This window comes from Xyrauchen texanus, chromosome 27 (assembly GCF_025860055.1).
Source record: "Xyrauchen texanus isolate HMW12.3.18 chromosome 27, RBS_HiC_50CHRs, whole genome shotgun sequence".
Taxonomy (NCBI): Eukaryota; Metazoa; Chordata; class Actinopteri; order Cypriniformes; family Catostomidae; genus Xyrauchen; species Xyrauchen texanus.
The window spans coordinates 36,350,625-36,363,580 of record NC_068302.1 but is presented as its reverse complement, the minus strand read 5'-3'; the positions used below and the strand labels follow the sequence as shown (position 1 = coordinate 36,363,580).

Genomic DNA, 12,956 nt, shown 5'->3' with positions numbered 1-12,956 from the left:
AAAACCTGTATTTTAAGGTTCTTCACACACTTGGATGTGATCCTGTACAGTATCATTATAATGCCAGGCACAATTACAGTGTACCAGTGACTCAACAGCATCCAAATCCACACAGCTGAGCTTGGCTGAATGGGGCCTTACGATTATTGGTCTGTAAGGCAGAATCAAGTAAAATTTCAAAATTAAACTGTGGCTGCTATTAAATCCAATTATCATTAATCATTAGTCATTAAGGTAAAATTATCATTAATTAGATGTCTGCACCTCAAAGCCAGAACAAAACAATAGCAAACATGTTTACCTTTGCATGCAAATATGCTTTTGTGCTGTAAAGGTATATTTTAAAATGATATTACTCTGTAGAAGAGCTGTTTATTCATATGTACAAGATTTTTCTACAGTAAAGGGTTTTTTTTTATGCTGTCCACTTTTTTGTGGCTTATTGCTTTAATAAACCTTATTTCTTCTGTTGAACACAAACAAAGATTAAAAAATATTTCAGCTCTGTAGGTCCATACAATGCAAGTGAATGGTGGCCAGAACTTTGAAGCACAAAAAAGCATATAAAGGCAGCATATTAGTAATCCTTAAAACCCCAGTGGTTTAATCCATGTCTTCTGAAGCAATCCAATCGGGGTGCGAGAACAGACCAAAATGAAACTCCTTTTTCACTTAACAACTTGCCATGGCAGTCTCTAGGCACGATCATGATTTCAAGCTCGATTACACTTCCTAGGAATGATGCATGCGCAGAGGGATGGATGACGCTAGGAAGTGTAATCAAGCTAGAAATCATGATCACCAAGGAGACTGCTGATGTCAAGATTTATGATGAAAAAGGAGTTATATTTTAGGCTGTTCTCACCCACAACTGGTTGGATTGCTTCAGAAAAAAATAAATAAATAAACAATAGAGTATTATAGATTACTTTTATGCTGCCTTTGTGCTTGTTGGAGATTCAATGTTTTGGTCACCATTCACTTGCATTGTATGGACCAACAGAGCAGAGCTATTCTTCTAAAAATCTTCATTTGTGTTCTGCTGAAGAAAGTAAGTCATACACATCTGGGATGGCACGAGGGTGAGTAAATGATGAGAGAATTCTCATTTTTGGGTGAATTGTTCCTTTAAGGTTGGGGTTTATATTCGCCTAAAGATCGGCTAACTGTACATTAAGCCTTACAAAATCCCTATAGAACTTTCTAAAGCTCCCTATCAGTTTTTATTAACTGATGGTTTGCTAAATGCTTGTAAATATACCATTAAGCTGCAATAAATATGTACTATCAGTAAATTCAGCAATTGCACAGACTGTCCAAACAGCACAACATGAGTGCTTAGTGGTATCAAATGTCCAGCTGGATATCGTCTACCGGCCCCTGTATGTCATTGCTCCACTGTGGAGACCAACACATCAGTTTCTCAGGTAAAAATCAGTCATCTAATTAAAGGAGTAGAGCAGAAAAGCCCAGCAGGACTCCAATTTCAACGGCTTGAGACGCACACTTGCACCATCGCTCTTAATGATGCGGGTCGAGCGTTGATCAAGGAGCTTCGTTATCAACTCATTGTAATGTGTCGCAGGTTGACACTCCTGCAGTGCAGCTCGGCCCGAGATACAAACGCATCCCTCCACGCCTTGTTCTGTGACAGCGGATTTATGGCAAACAGATTTAGCCGTGATCAAACGTGGCTGAGGGCCGAAGCTGCTCGTAAATCAGCCTTCCGGCCATTTCTACGCCCGCGCTCTGCGAGCTGATTTACACCACTAAATTAGCTCCAATTTCCAGGCCAATCACTTTGTGATTTGAACTGAGCAAAAATCAGGCACAAAATGGCAGATCAAGTGGTCAGCTTTGAACTCTTGTGCAAGTCCATTGCACAAGTTTGAGTTTAACTATGTTCTTGGGTAACTGTGGGCTAGAAAAAAAGAAAAGAAAAGTAGTATAATTTTTGACACTTAATAGTCACTTGATAGTCAACCCAAATAATTTACTATTTAGCCTGTTGTTCCAACCCCCTATAACATCTTTCATAGAACCCAAAAAGAGATGTTAGGCAGAGTTACAGCCTCCATCATCATTACCTTTCACTGTGCAATGCCATTCATGCATATTTAAGAGTGGCTTAAGTGTTCAAATTCTTTTTGAGGCCACTGTACAAGCGAACATGACGAAATATAAAAGCTGGAGAGCAAAAAATGCAGGTGATGGAAAAAGAAATTAAAATAATTCCAGCTCATGCATGATTATGAGGATTAGAGTGACTCAGTTGATCTTCTTCAAAAGAAAACCTCGTTTATTGTCTGTGGCACACTTGCTGGTGAAGCACAGGGATTTGACGCTTTTTAAAAGGCATTCATCAATTTGAACACTGCGACAGGGAAACCAATCTGCCGGATTCAATCGTGTATCATACGTCTACGGCTGAGTACAGAATGAGAGTTTTCACCCTGCCATATTTGTCTTTATAAAACACAAATATGATAACGTCAGATCACACCAGCATATGTAACATGATCTGTTTCTTCATATAAAAACTGCTCAATGGCTATGTGCAGAATAGATTACTAACACATACTGCTCTTAATATTTGTGCTGTTTTTAGCATTTATACTGTGTAGTATGCAGTATAACATTTCTGTATGCATAGATACATGGATGGCCTATTGCATTTGCCAAAATGTAGAGTATACAACAGAGCACACTATGTGAAATACTGTATCCCGCAATGCAATGCACTTGACTTGACCTTCTATTTCCAACATCTTCATTAAGATTTATTATTCAGTTGGAATGCTAAAATTCAAAACAACCACAGAAAGACTAGTAATCGGTTTGACTCTACTTGGTTATCGGTTTTGTAATATCAGCTCCACTGATAAATCTAAAGAAATTAATAGTTTGACTGGACTGCCAAAATGCAAAATAAGCAGAAAGAAAAAAAAAAAACTAATGTTTGACTAATCATTTTTACCGATATTCACACTTTTCTACTCGAATATCGGTTCTGTAATATAAGGTCCATCAATAAACTCAAAGAAATAATTTTTTTGATTGGACTGCCAAAATGCAAATAACCAGAGAAATACCAATAATTGGTATAACGAATATTTTTTTTTACCAATAATCACACTTTTTTAATAATAAGTTATCGGTTCTGTAGTAATGAGTCAATTGAGAAATCCAAAGATTAGCCTACAATCTAAATAGAATTAAACATCTAATCAAAATGTCTAAATATTGGTTATCAGACACAAACCTACAAATAATCAGCATTGGTATCGGTAAAAAAATAAATATATTTTTTACAATGTCTTTTTTTCTCGTTACCATTTCCAAGATGACAACTAGACGCCAATCGTTAAATTACACGTGTGCTGTTATAAGGTAATGTACTAATTTTTTAATAATTTATTATGAAATAATGTCTATTGTTCCACTTACTGTATTTTTTTTAAATAGTACACAGTACTATTAGTACACTGGCTATGTTTGGAAATGAATACTAGCATACTGCTTACTGCATACAGCACACTATACAATGACTTCCTACTCTTGTAACTACAGGAAACACGGGGTCGAGGGGATGCGGAGGTCAGCTCAGGATGGGTTGTTTTGATGATATACTACAGCTACCTTGAGATCCTTTTAGCTGTTTAATAGACAGCACAATAAACCAACATACAAGCACCTGATTAGGGATTCAATGGCAGCCACGTACATCCATTTGGGAGCATACTGAAATTATATACAGGGCTACAGAGGTAGGAAGAACACATTTTTATCCACAAAGCTTCCTCGGTAGAAGGATTCCATAAAAAAAATAAATAAAAAAAAACAAGACAACCTTGGGTTTATTTCCCAGTGGTCAGATTATCTCGTGCCGCACCACCTCTATTGTTCAGGCTGCACAATCCTCTTGCAGCACTGCAGCTTTGTGACAAGCATGTGAACAGCACAGGTGAGGGAGAAAATAGCTGGCTATATTTATTTTCATGTGCCTTTGCAATTGCTGCTAAATATCAAGGAAGAAGGAAATGGAACAAGACTACCGGTTTAAGCACTTGCTTGTAAAAGTACAACAGGGAGGGACAGAATTCCTTGTAGACTAGACAAAGATTATTGGCATCGAAAAGCTGCAGGCGAAAATCCTGTGCTGTCTTTTTCGAATGGTATTATCATGTAAAACTAGATTTTTTAATTTTTATGAAGAAAATGGTTATAAGAGTGGTGTTTACCCATGCAAACATAACTGCCAGGATGCTAGCGTTGTTGTCAGGCTACAGCTATATGGTTAAAAAGGTGTTCTGTGTTGCGGTTGCTAGGGTGTTCTGGGTGGTTACTGTCCCAAGTCAAAAGAGCCCACCACGGTAGGGTCATTCACACCAAACACATTTTTGCATGCGTCTGGCTGTTTCCCTATGTAAGCACGAGATAGATGGACGTCTTTCACCACTGCACCATGTCTCGCTTTTTTTTTCAGCACTTCATGCTGGAGCATCATGTTGTTAGATGTCGTGTCAATATAAAAGAACTTTAACTTTTAAAAGCGCATCCCAAGACACACGTGTTCTGTTCTACATTCATTGTGTTGCATCTATCTTTTTTTAGCGCAAGAACACTTTCGATGTATACAGCTCATATAGCTGTATGATATTTTTATCCCAGGATATCGCTCTGGTCCTTCCTTCAAAGTGATTATTTTGCTCATTTATCATCCACCAGGTCAAAATCGTACTGAACATCTGATGACTGATTAAAGTAATACTACACCTCTCCTCAATAAGCTGTCTGATTTGAGGTATCATTCTTAGTATTACCAAATATGAGAAATAGTAATAGTGAAAATACAAGTATGAATTAGAGTTCTGTAAACATGTCCTTTTACAGATAGGACAGTTCAGAGAAACTACCATGTAACAAAACTCCAGTACTTTGAGTCCTGCATTCAAAACATCTCGACTGACAGGACTCGCAGCTAACTGGGGACAGGAAGCACTAAAGACTCTTGGGTGATTTCCGTACAGCCTGAGCCTTTGCCGCTTGCCGTCTTTCTTCTCCTGCCAAAACAAACAAGCCATTGCGAGGGGAGATAAGGGACAATTACCCCGCCTCCTCCTGCATTCACTTCACCACATTATAGCAGGTAGACTACCACGCTGAAAAACCAATGTACACAATCACCACAACAGCCCTTTCCTAGCCTCTTAAGAGAGAGGTAAATAAAGTTTCTTGTGGCTAAATGATTATAATTTAAATATCTACTAAGGCTGCACCCGATATATCTAAACATCACAAATGTACATACCACGATATGCATTTCACAAGGTCTTGCAATAACGGAATGATTTTAATACAGTAACGCTCAAGGTGATGCAGATAGCTAAGAATAGACAGGGCACGCAATTGACACTTGGTGTGTGTGTGCAGAATGCATAGGCACTGGCTCAAATAATGGAGCATGTCAGAATTTGTGCATATGTAGCTGTAACTGGCACTGTCCCGTGCTTTTACTCTGTGTAGTGTGCAGATAATAATGAGACCAGATGCCAAACTCAAACTTGGCTTGTTGTCTATGTGGATATTTCAAAGTTTGGGTTTCAATTAATGGATTGCACGGTGAAATCATTTCAATCAGCCTCAAGTTCAGCGCAGACTAAGAACAGGCATGTTAAACAAAAGCAGAAAGTGAATGTCTACGGCAAGCGCTTCTGGACATTATTTCCTGCATTGATTGAACTCATTTTAAAATGAATGTACAAATAAAACGAGTAAAACTAAATATTTTTCATATTTTAGGATACCCCACAAAATATGGTGAAATTAACTTTATATTCATATGATTTTTACCAACAAAACAAATGTAATAATTGAAGATGAATTTTAATATCTGCTACATAGCTAACAGTAAAACTGTACATATTATATGCAGTCTTTATTTAATTTGGAACAAAAAACAACTATGTTTGTGATCTCTGGTTTTTGTTATTCTAATAAACTTCAGTTTCTTTGGGCGGTGGGCGTTCCGATGTTCTGCCCTATCCGATGACATCATCAATGGATTTTCAACTCGCATGTAGCATTGTCCAACAACTTGTTGCATTTTCTCTTCATATTGTGCAGCCCTATTATCTACTTGTATTCCAATAGATGACGCATTAAAAATATCCTGAAAACTTGCTACTGTAAAATTGGAAATGTGCCATTACAAAGTTTTTGCATCACTCTGCGCTATTTTTCAATTGATTTTATATGTAAAATCCCATCTCGCAATTTTTTTCACCATATCGAACAAGAGTGCCACGTTTTTTAGATGGTGTGTAAAAGTAAAAAAACACTTAAACTTTAAAAAAACGTGTCTTTAGACACCTGCCTCCGGTTCTTTTCTTTGCAGTGCATCAAGATGCTTTAGCACAAGAATGTGATCTGTCTGAACTGCCTCTAACACATGTTGACATTAGTTACTGTAAATCATATATTAATATGAGATCTCCTTCAAACAGAGTCTAAATAATTCAGAATCTTTTGTCATTCTAGTTTTACTGTATGTAACTGTTTGATGACAGTGGTGGCTGATACCAAGTTTCCAGTTTAATTGTAATGACTAGTAAATATGGAATTTCTTGGATCCTATTGTTCAAACTGGTTTAAATTGTAAAACTGGCTAACTATAAGGCTGAAATGTGTTACTTTTGGTTTTTTATTTGACTATATATTTTTATTTGAATCGCCAACTCAATATAGATATGGACAAATGAATGTGATTCTGTTACTAATATAGACAAAGGGCAGTTCACTCAAAAATAGCAATTCTGCATTTGTGTTCCACAGAAGAAAATACATCATGAGTGTAAGTAAATGGTAAAAGCATTTTAATTTTTTTGCAGAGCTTTCCCTTTAATTCTTATTAGGAACTTCCAGCTTTGCCTGCGCAAAGAATAAACCGAACCACGGTTCCTCCATGGCTATTATTTTTACATCTCCTCATACAGGAACAAACAGTACATGTATGAAATGATAACTACCAGCCTCTCTCTAATGCAGAGCAGGTCTCCACCTAAAACCGACCAGATTCACACACAAGCCGTTTAGCATTTCATCTTGACACATTGTTTAGCAGAAAAACAAACAAAAAGATTTCCCCACACAGTGTGTTTATTGAGATTCGGGGTCAATATGAAGGCCATATGGATGTAGAGCATCTTTGCAACATCATATAATCCCAATCAACAAACAGAACTGGTTATTATCAGTGAAACCATAAACGGCATTCTGTCTATTAACAATGCACAATCACACGAGTACCAATCCCAGACAAGTAGGAATATCAAAATGTATGTACCAAGTCGATAGTCAATTAAAATAAATATGAACAGTCTTTCTAGTGTAGTAGTTGTAACAAGGCGTCTGCTTTTGAACACTCACATGCTCACAGGCTGTAAATATGAACGCTCAAATGCAATTCTTGTTTAAAATGCCCATCTTGCTGAGAGAATCTTAAAATGTCAATAGTATTGGTATCATCTTCAGAATATGTTATGACAGCCCCACAGCCAAGAACCTAAAATTCAATCTATGGACGTATCCGTGTTTCCAAACATTTTGATCACAAGCAATCGCACCAAGGTTTTGAAGGTACACCAGGACATGTTCAAACACGCACCCATGTAAATAATCAGAACTGAAAACCAATAGGACAGCTCCCACAAGACTGACCTCTGGTCCCCCATTCCAATAGGAGAAAGGATGCGATCGCATTTATATTTTCCAGCTGGCTGCTTGGACAGCGAACACACAAAACTGAAATATATCTCTTGCCCAAACCCATCTACCTCATTTTAATTATGATGTCTGCTGAGAAAGAGCCAAGTCAGCTTCTTAGAAATCTCTTCTGTCTCACTAATAATTTCATTTCTTTAATGTGAGATTTCCTCAATGAACTGTAACTTAGAGCCACTGCAAATAAAACTCCCTCCGATGTCCTAATATAGGGCACGTATTAAGGGGATGGTTGCGTAGTAATGTTAAACTTTAATGCCGACTGGGTTTTTGCTCGCTTCCTCTCTTTTCATGCACATCTTGTACTATTTACGACCAATTAAAAAAAACAAAAACGTGAGTTTACGGACTCCACCCTCACACTTTAGTTCCCTGGAGGTTTAATGTGCATATATGGGCCTATGAGTCAACTGACTGAGGCTGTTAGCTGCCGTTTGAGGAACAAGGTTTTTAACTTCTCTGGAGTGCTATCTTAAACTCACCAGTGGGCATATTATTCTTTAAACATCCTCAGCTGTTGCCTGGTCTGGACAGGATGAGTCATAAGATAGTGAGGTTTTTATTATGGCTTTGCTGGTGGTCTGTGTGTGTGTGTTGTTGAAATGAAGCAAAAAGGTTTTTATTAAATAGCTCATCCTTCCAATGTAGTATACGTGGAACGTTATGGCTAACGAATATTTCAAGCCCAACTGAATGTATAATCACACATTCGCAAGTCGGGTTATTCCTTAATTTACTAACTCTTACATTGCCTTTTTTTAGTTTGATTGTTTGCGATTACCTCCGCATCTTTGAGTGATCAGTGGAATTCGTAGCTTATTTGTTCACATTTTTGCAGTCAGCCATACTAGGGCTGGGCGATAGGATGGTCTAATCGGATATCGACAATGTCTTACAAAGATCGCGATGTCGATTGTGATGATCGACAATATTGAGAAATGGCAAAACCATGGATCTGGGAAGTCGGCAAATTTATTAAAGAGTGGCCAGGGTCTGAAACTAGCACCCGCCACCCACAAAAAGCAACGAGGCTGAATAAAGTTTGCTTAGCTCCTCGTCCAAATGCAGGTATTTCATGCATGGGTAATTTTGCTCATCTACCCACAACAGGAAGGCCACGTCTCAGAGTGACACATGACAAGAAATGCTGTTAGTCAAAAAGACATGCGCTTGAAGAAACACACTTTAATATATTTTTAAGAACAGACAAAAGAAAAGCTGTCAATATTTGTGTTTCATTCGCTGTTTGTTCAGAGGTGTGCAGCACAAGCCTGTCACGTGGAACACACGTATCGCCCAGCCCTCAGCCATACACACAACCAAGCAAATGTACATCCACACGTAACAATCTATATTCAGCAAATCTTCCCTATATCACTATGCCAGTGGAAATCAGTTCTGCAGTCAGACATAATTACTTACGAACCACAACCACACATACAAATTTACACATATTTTCTACGTTAAAACTTGCTCTACTTAAACCGAAACGGAAACGTACGCTCAAACAAATGCTCACACATAAACGAACGCTCATGGAAAAGTATTTGAGCAATTTGTATCCCTTTCACTATGGTCGTATAATTTATAACAAAATTGCTCCAACCGTTCTGCAGTCCACCATAATTACTTACGAAGTTAATTGTACAAACATACATACAAACTTGCGTTCATAAGTACAATCAAATGCGAACGTATGCTCAAACGCACACTCACATGTGAACGTATGCTGAAATGTAAATGTACACTCAAGTATCAGGGTTTCCCTCTTTTCAAGGGACAAATTTCCTGGACATTTTATGTGTGTACTATTTAGGCAAAAATACACGAGAGTTCATTTCATGTATATTGTGGTTTTTGAATGGTTATTTTTTCAGAATTCATTACACACATTCATTTTGAAGCGCGCAGCACATTCAGGACAAATACTTAAGGGTGCACCGATCGAAATCTGCCGATATTCGTCTTAAATCAGTGATCGGCTGATAGTGCCTAGAATCAAGGTCGATCTTTATTGCAGCATGCAGGAAATCCCACATACACTGCTAATTCACATGAATATGCCGTTTTATATTTAAAAATGGGTAAGAATTACATGTGTACGAATATTAAGTTGCCCATTTTCTACAGTCATTATGGTAGTTATTCTAACTCATTGCACAGTGAGCAGGAAGATGATAAAGAGCCTGCTAACGGGTATAAAAACGAATTAAACAACAAATAAACATGCGAATACAAATCTGAGTATACGTGATGTAACGCACGTTGTGACAATCAGATGTGGTGTGGAGTGATCATGAGCACTTTTATCTTTAGTCTCTATAACATGAGTGCTCTCTGTGTCAATCAAATATGCGTGCTCTCCAGGTGCTCTCAATATCTCATCATCAGTCACTCATCCCAGCGCTATTCTGTGAGGATCCCAATGTAAATCAGATCAATGTTGGTCACAATACCGCTAATAACAGATGTAACTGTTTAACCTTCAATAATGGCACCGCATCTTCACGCATTTGCTTAATAATTAGTGATTTGTGTTACAACAAGATGCCAAAGATAGATATTAATGATTTCTCACTGGAGCAGTTTTAGAGTTTCTAATGGATATATGTGTCTTATTTTTTTAAAGTATCTCTGCTGTGTGTGATGTTCTCATGGTTTTTGGTTGCCAGTATGTCACAATGACCTTTTGATATTGGAAAAATAACTATTAATAACTGTTTTCAATACAACTAAATTCTAGCAATTCACAATTAATGTAATTTTCCTAACACTTAATAAAAAGGTTTAATTCCTTTAACATTAGTTATTGCATTAGGTATCATGAACAAACAGTGAACAATATATTTTTTCAGCATTAATTAATCAATGTTAGTTAATAAAAATTGTTCATTGATAGTTCATGTTAATTCATGTTAATTCATAGTGCATTAATGTGCATTAACTAATACAAATATTGATGTGAAAAATGTGTTAGTATATGATGTAACTAGCATTAAGTTCATTAGTTCACGTTAACTACAGTAATGTTGTTAAATAATGTAAACAAATGGAACTTTTTTGTAAAAAAAATGTGTGTAATCGTAATTTTACTGTGTGGGGCATAAACATATAACTGCATCATATAATTGCAAAAGTGTTAAAAATGGAACTAAGTAAAAATCGGTATCGGCCTCAAATGTCCGGATCGGTGCACCACTATAAATCATTATTTTCCAGGTCATTTAGGTATTTTTCTAATTTTCCAATACTTTTCCATGACCTAAAAATGGCATTGCAAAATTCCAGGTTTTCCAGGATACGTGGGAACCCTGAATGTAATTGCAAATGTATGCTCAAACATACGCAAACACTTATACATACTTTCCAACGTATGCTCACATGTAAACGTCAATCGTCAATGTAAGCTCAAACATACGTTAACACGTAAACATACTTTCCAACGCATTCTCACACATAAACGTACGCTCCAACTTGCACATAAACGTGCACACAAACTGACTCACAATCTCAATCTAGCAAAACTTATATCAATATCACTTTCGCTTCCCAATGTTAACAAAGCTTCTACATTATTTACTCTGTCTTTTTAATTCCAATTATTAGATATAGTTATAGATCATATATAGTTGATAAAACACAGATTGGATAGTTCTTACCTTTTTGAGGTGGCCACTGCGTGTTCCCACAAACACCACAGAGTGATCGCCATATGTGTACGCAGCCACGGACGCCATACCGTCAGTGCGATCGTCAAACAGAGGAGTGCCTTCAATGACTCGGAGCCCCCCGAGAGGCTGATTCAGAACCAGGCCACAGAAATCGTCGCCAATCTGCTTGGGCTACAGGATGAAACAAGAAATAATTACTAGTTAATATTCGTTAGAGGGTGGGTGGAGTGGGAACATGTACTATGAATATGTATAAATTGTTAATTATAGTGTTGGGGGCAATCACACAGGGCATATTCTTGTGTTACAAAACAGCTAGACGGTGTCCAACAGAATTTAACAGATGGCAAAGTTATAAGCATATTTACACCTACACACCATTGTTCATATAAACAATAACTTTTAATACTCAAGATGCTAATACCGCCCCAAATGTATTTGATTTGTATTCGAATGGTTTAAAAACTGACATTGAGTGTGTTCACGGAGCAAAACACAAAAAAATAGCAAGATTAAAAACATTTTTTTTAAAGTTGTACAAGGTTGTACTACCTATTAGACAGATTTTAGAAAATTGGACCTTTAAAAAAAAAAAAAAAACGTAATCAGAACGAATATTTGTAAATTGTTTAGGAAAAAAACCTTAAGTAAATCGATGCATTGCAATAGATTTAGAAAAGATTTACACCAGGGGTTCTCAACGGGGGTGGTACCACCTTCCAGGGGGCGTTCAAGGGATGCCAGGAGGCGCTGAGGGCAAATTAGTAGGGGGGGTGTTAGGATACATATGGGGGCGTTTATCAGTCATAATAATCAAGTTGCTCTTTGCGTTTAAATTTTTATCTAGACTTTGAGTATATCAGTTGTTTCTCAGTTACATTTGATTCCATCTGAGGTAAGGAAATGAAGTATGGGGCATTCATCAAAAAAAAGGTTGAGAACCACAGTTTACACAAATTCTTCTGCTCTTGTTTCATGTTTGAGGCCCGATGTATTTACCTACATTATCTTAAATTATGTTAAATATTAAATAAATGTAGATGGTTATCAATAAAATAAACATATATGCACAAAAACAAACAATTATACTGAACAAGTAGTGACAGCTTTCTCCAGTTATCTTCACAGTAGACTATTGGAGACAGGAAGCGCCAGCTACTAGACCAGGCAGAGCAAAGCCACCCAAACAGGGGCTGCAAAAGTAAGCTCAGGGGGATTAAACCGGGGGCTGATGCTCACCGACCGGTGAGACATGACTTCATCCTAGACAATTTACTCTCTGAACGTCTCTGAAAAGCACTATTTCAGTGGGTTTTAATGGGTGTCCACTAACACAAAAAATAATAAATACAAGAAAATTACTGTAAGACTTTTTTCAGGGAAATGTCAGAAGAGTTATTAAAAAAATCAATTGTGTTAGCTAGCATCTGCAGCATATCAATCCGGCTAATGATGATGTCATCGAGCACCCACCTAATCTTTGGTTCATCCTAGGGGTGAACT

The 12,956-nt window shown here is 37.2% G+C and overlaps 1 protein-coding gene across 1 annotated transcript in view; it reads right to left on the bottom strand.

Annotated features, from left to right (window-relative positions):
* The window catches only part of plxna3 (plexin A3), a 203,289-nt gene that overhangs the window by 164,963 nt on the left and 25,370 nt on the right, over positions 1-12,956 (bottom strand). Inside the window, exon 3 of the mRNA XM_052093743.1 lies at positions 11,442-11,624. Coding sequence (XP_051949703.1) covers positions 11,442-11,624 — 183 coding nt within the window. The remainder of the gene's footprint in view (positions 1-11,441; positions 11,625-12,956) is intronic.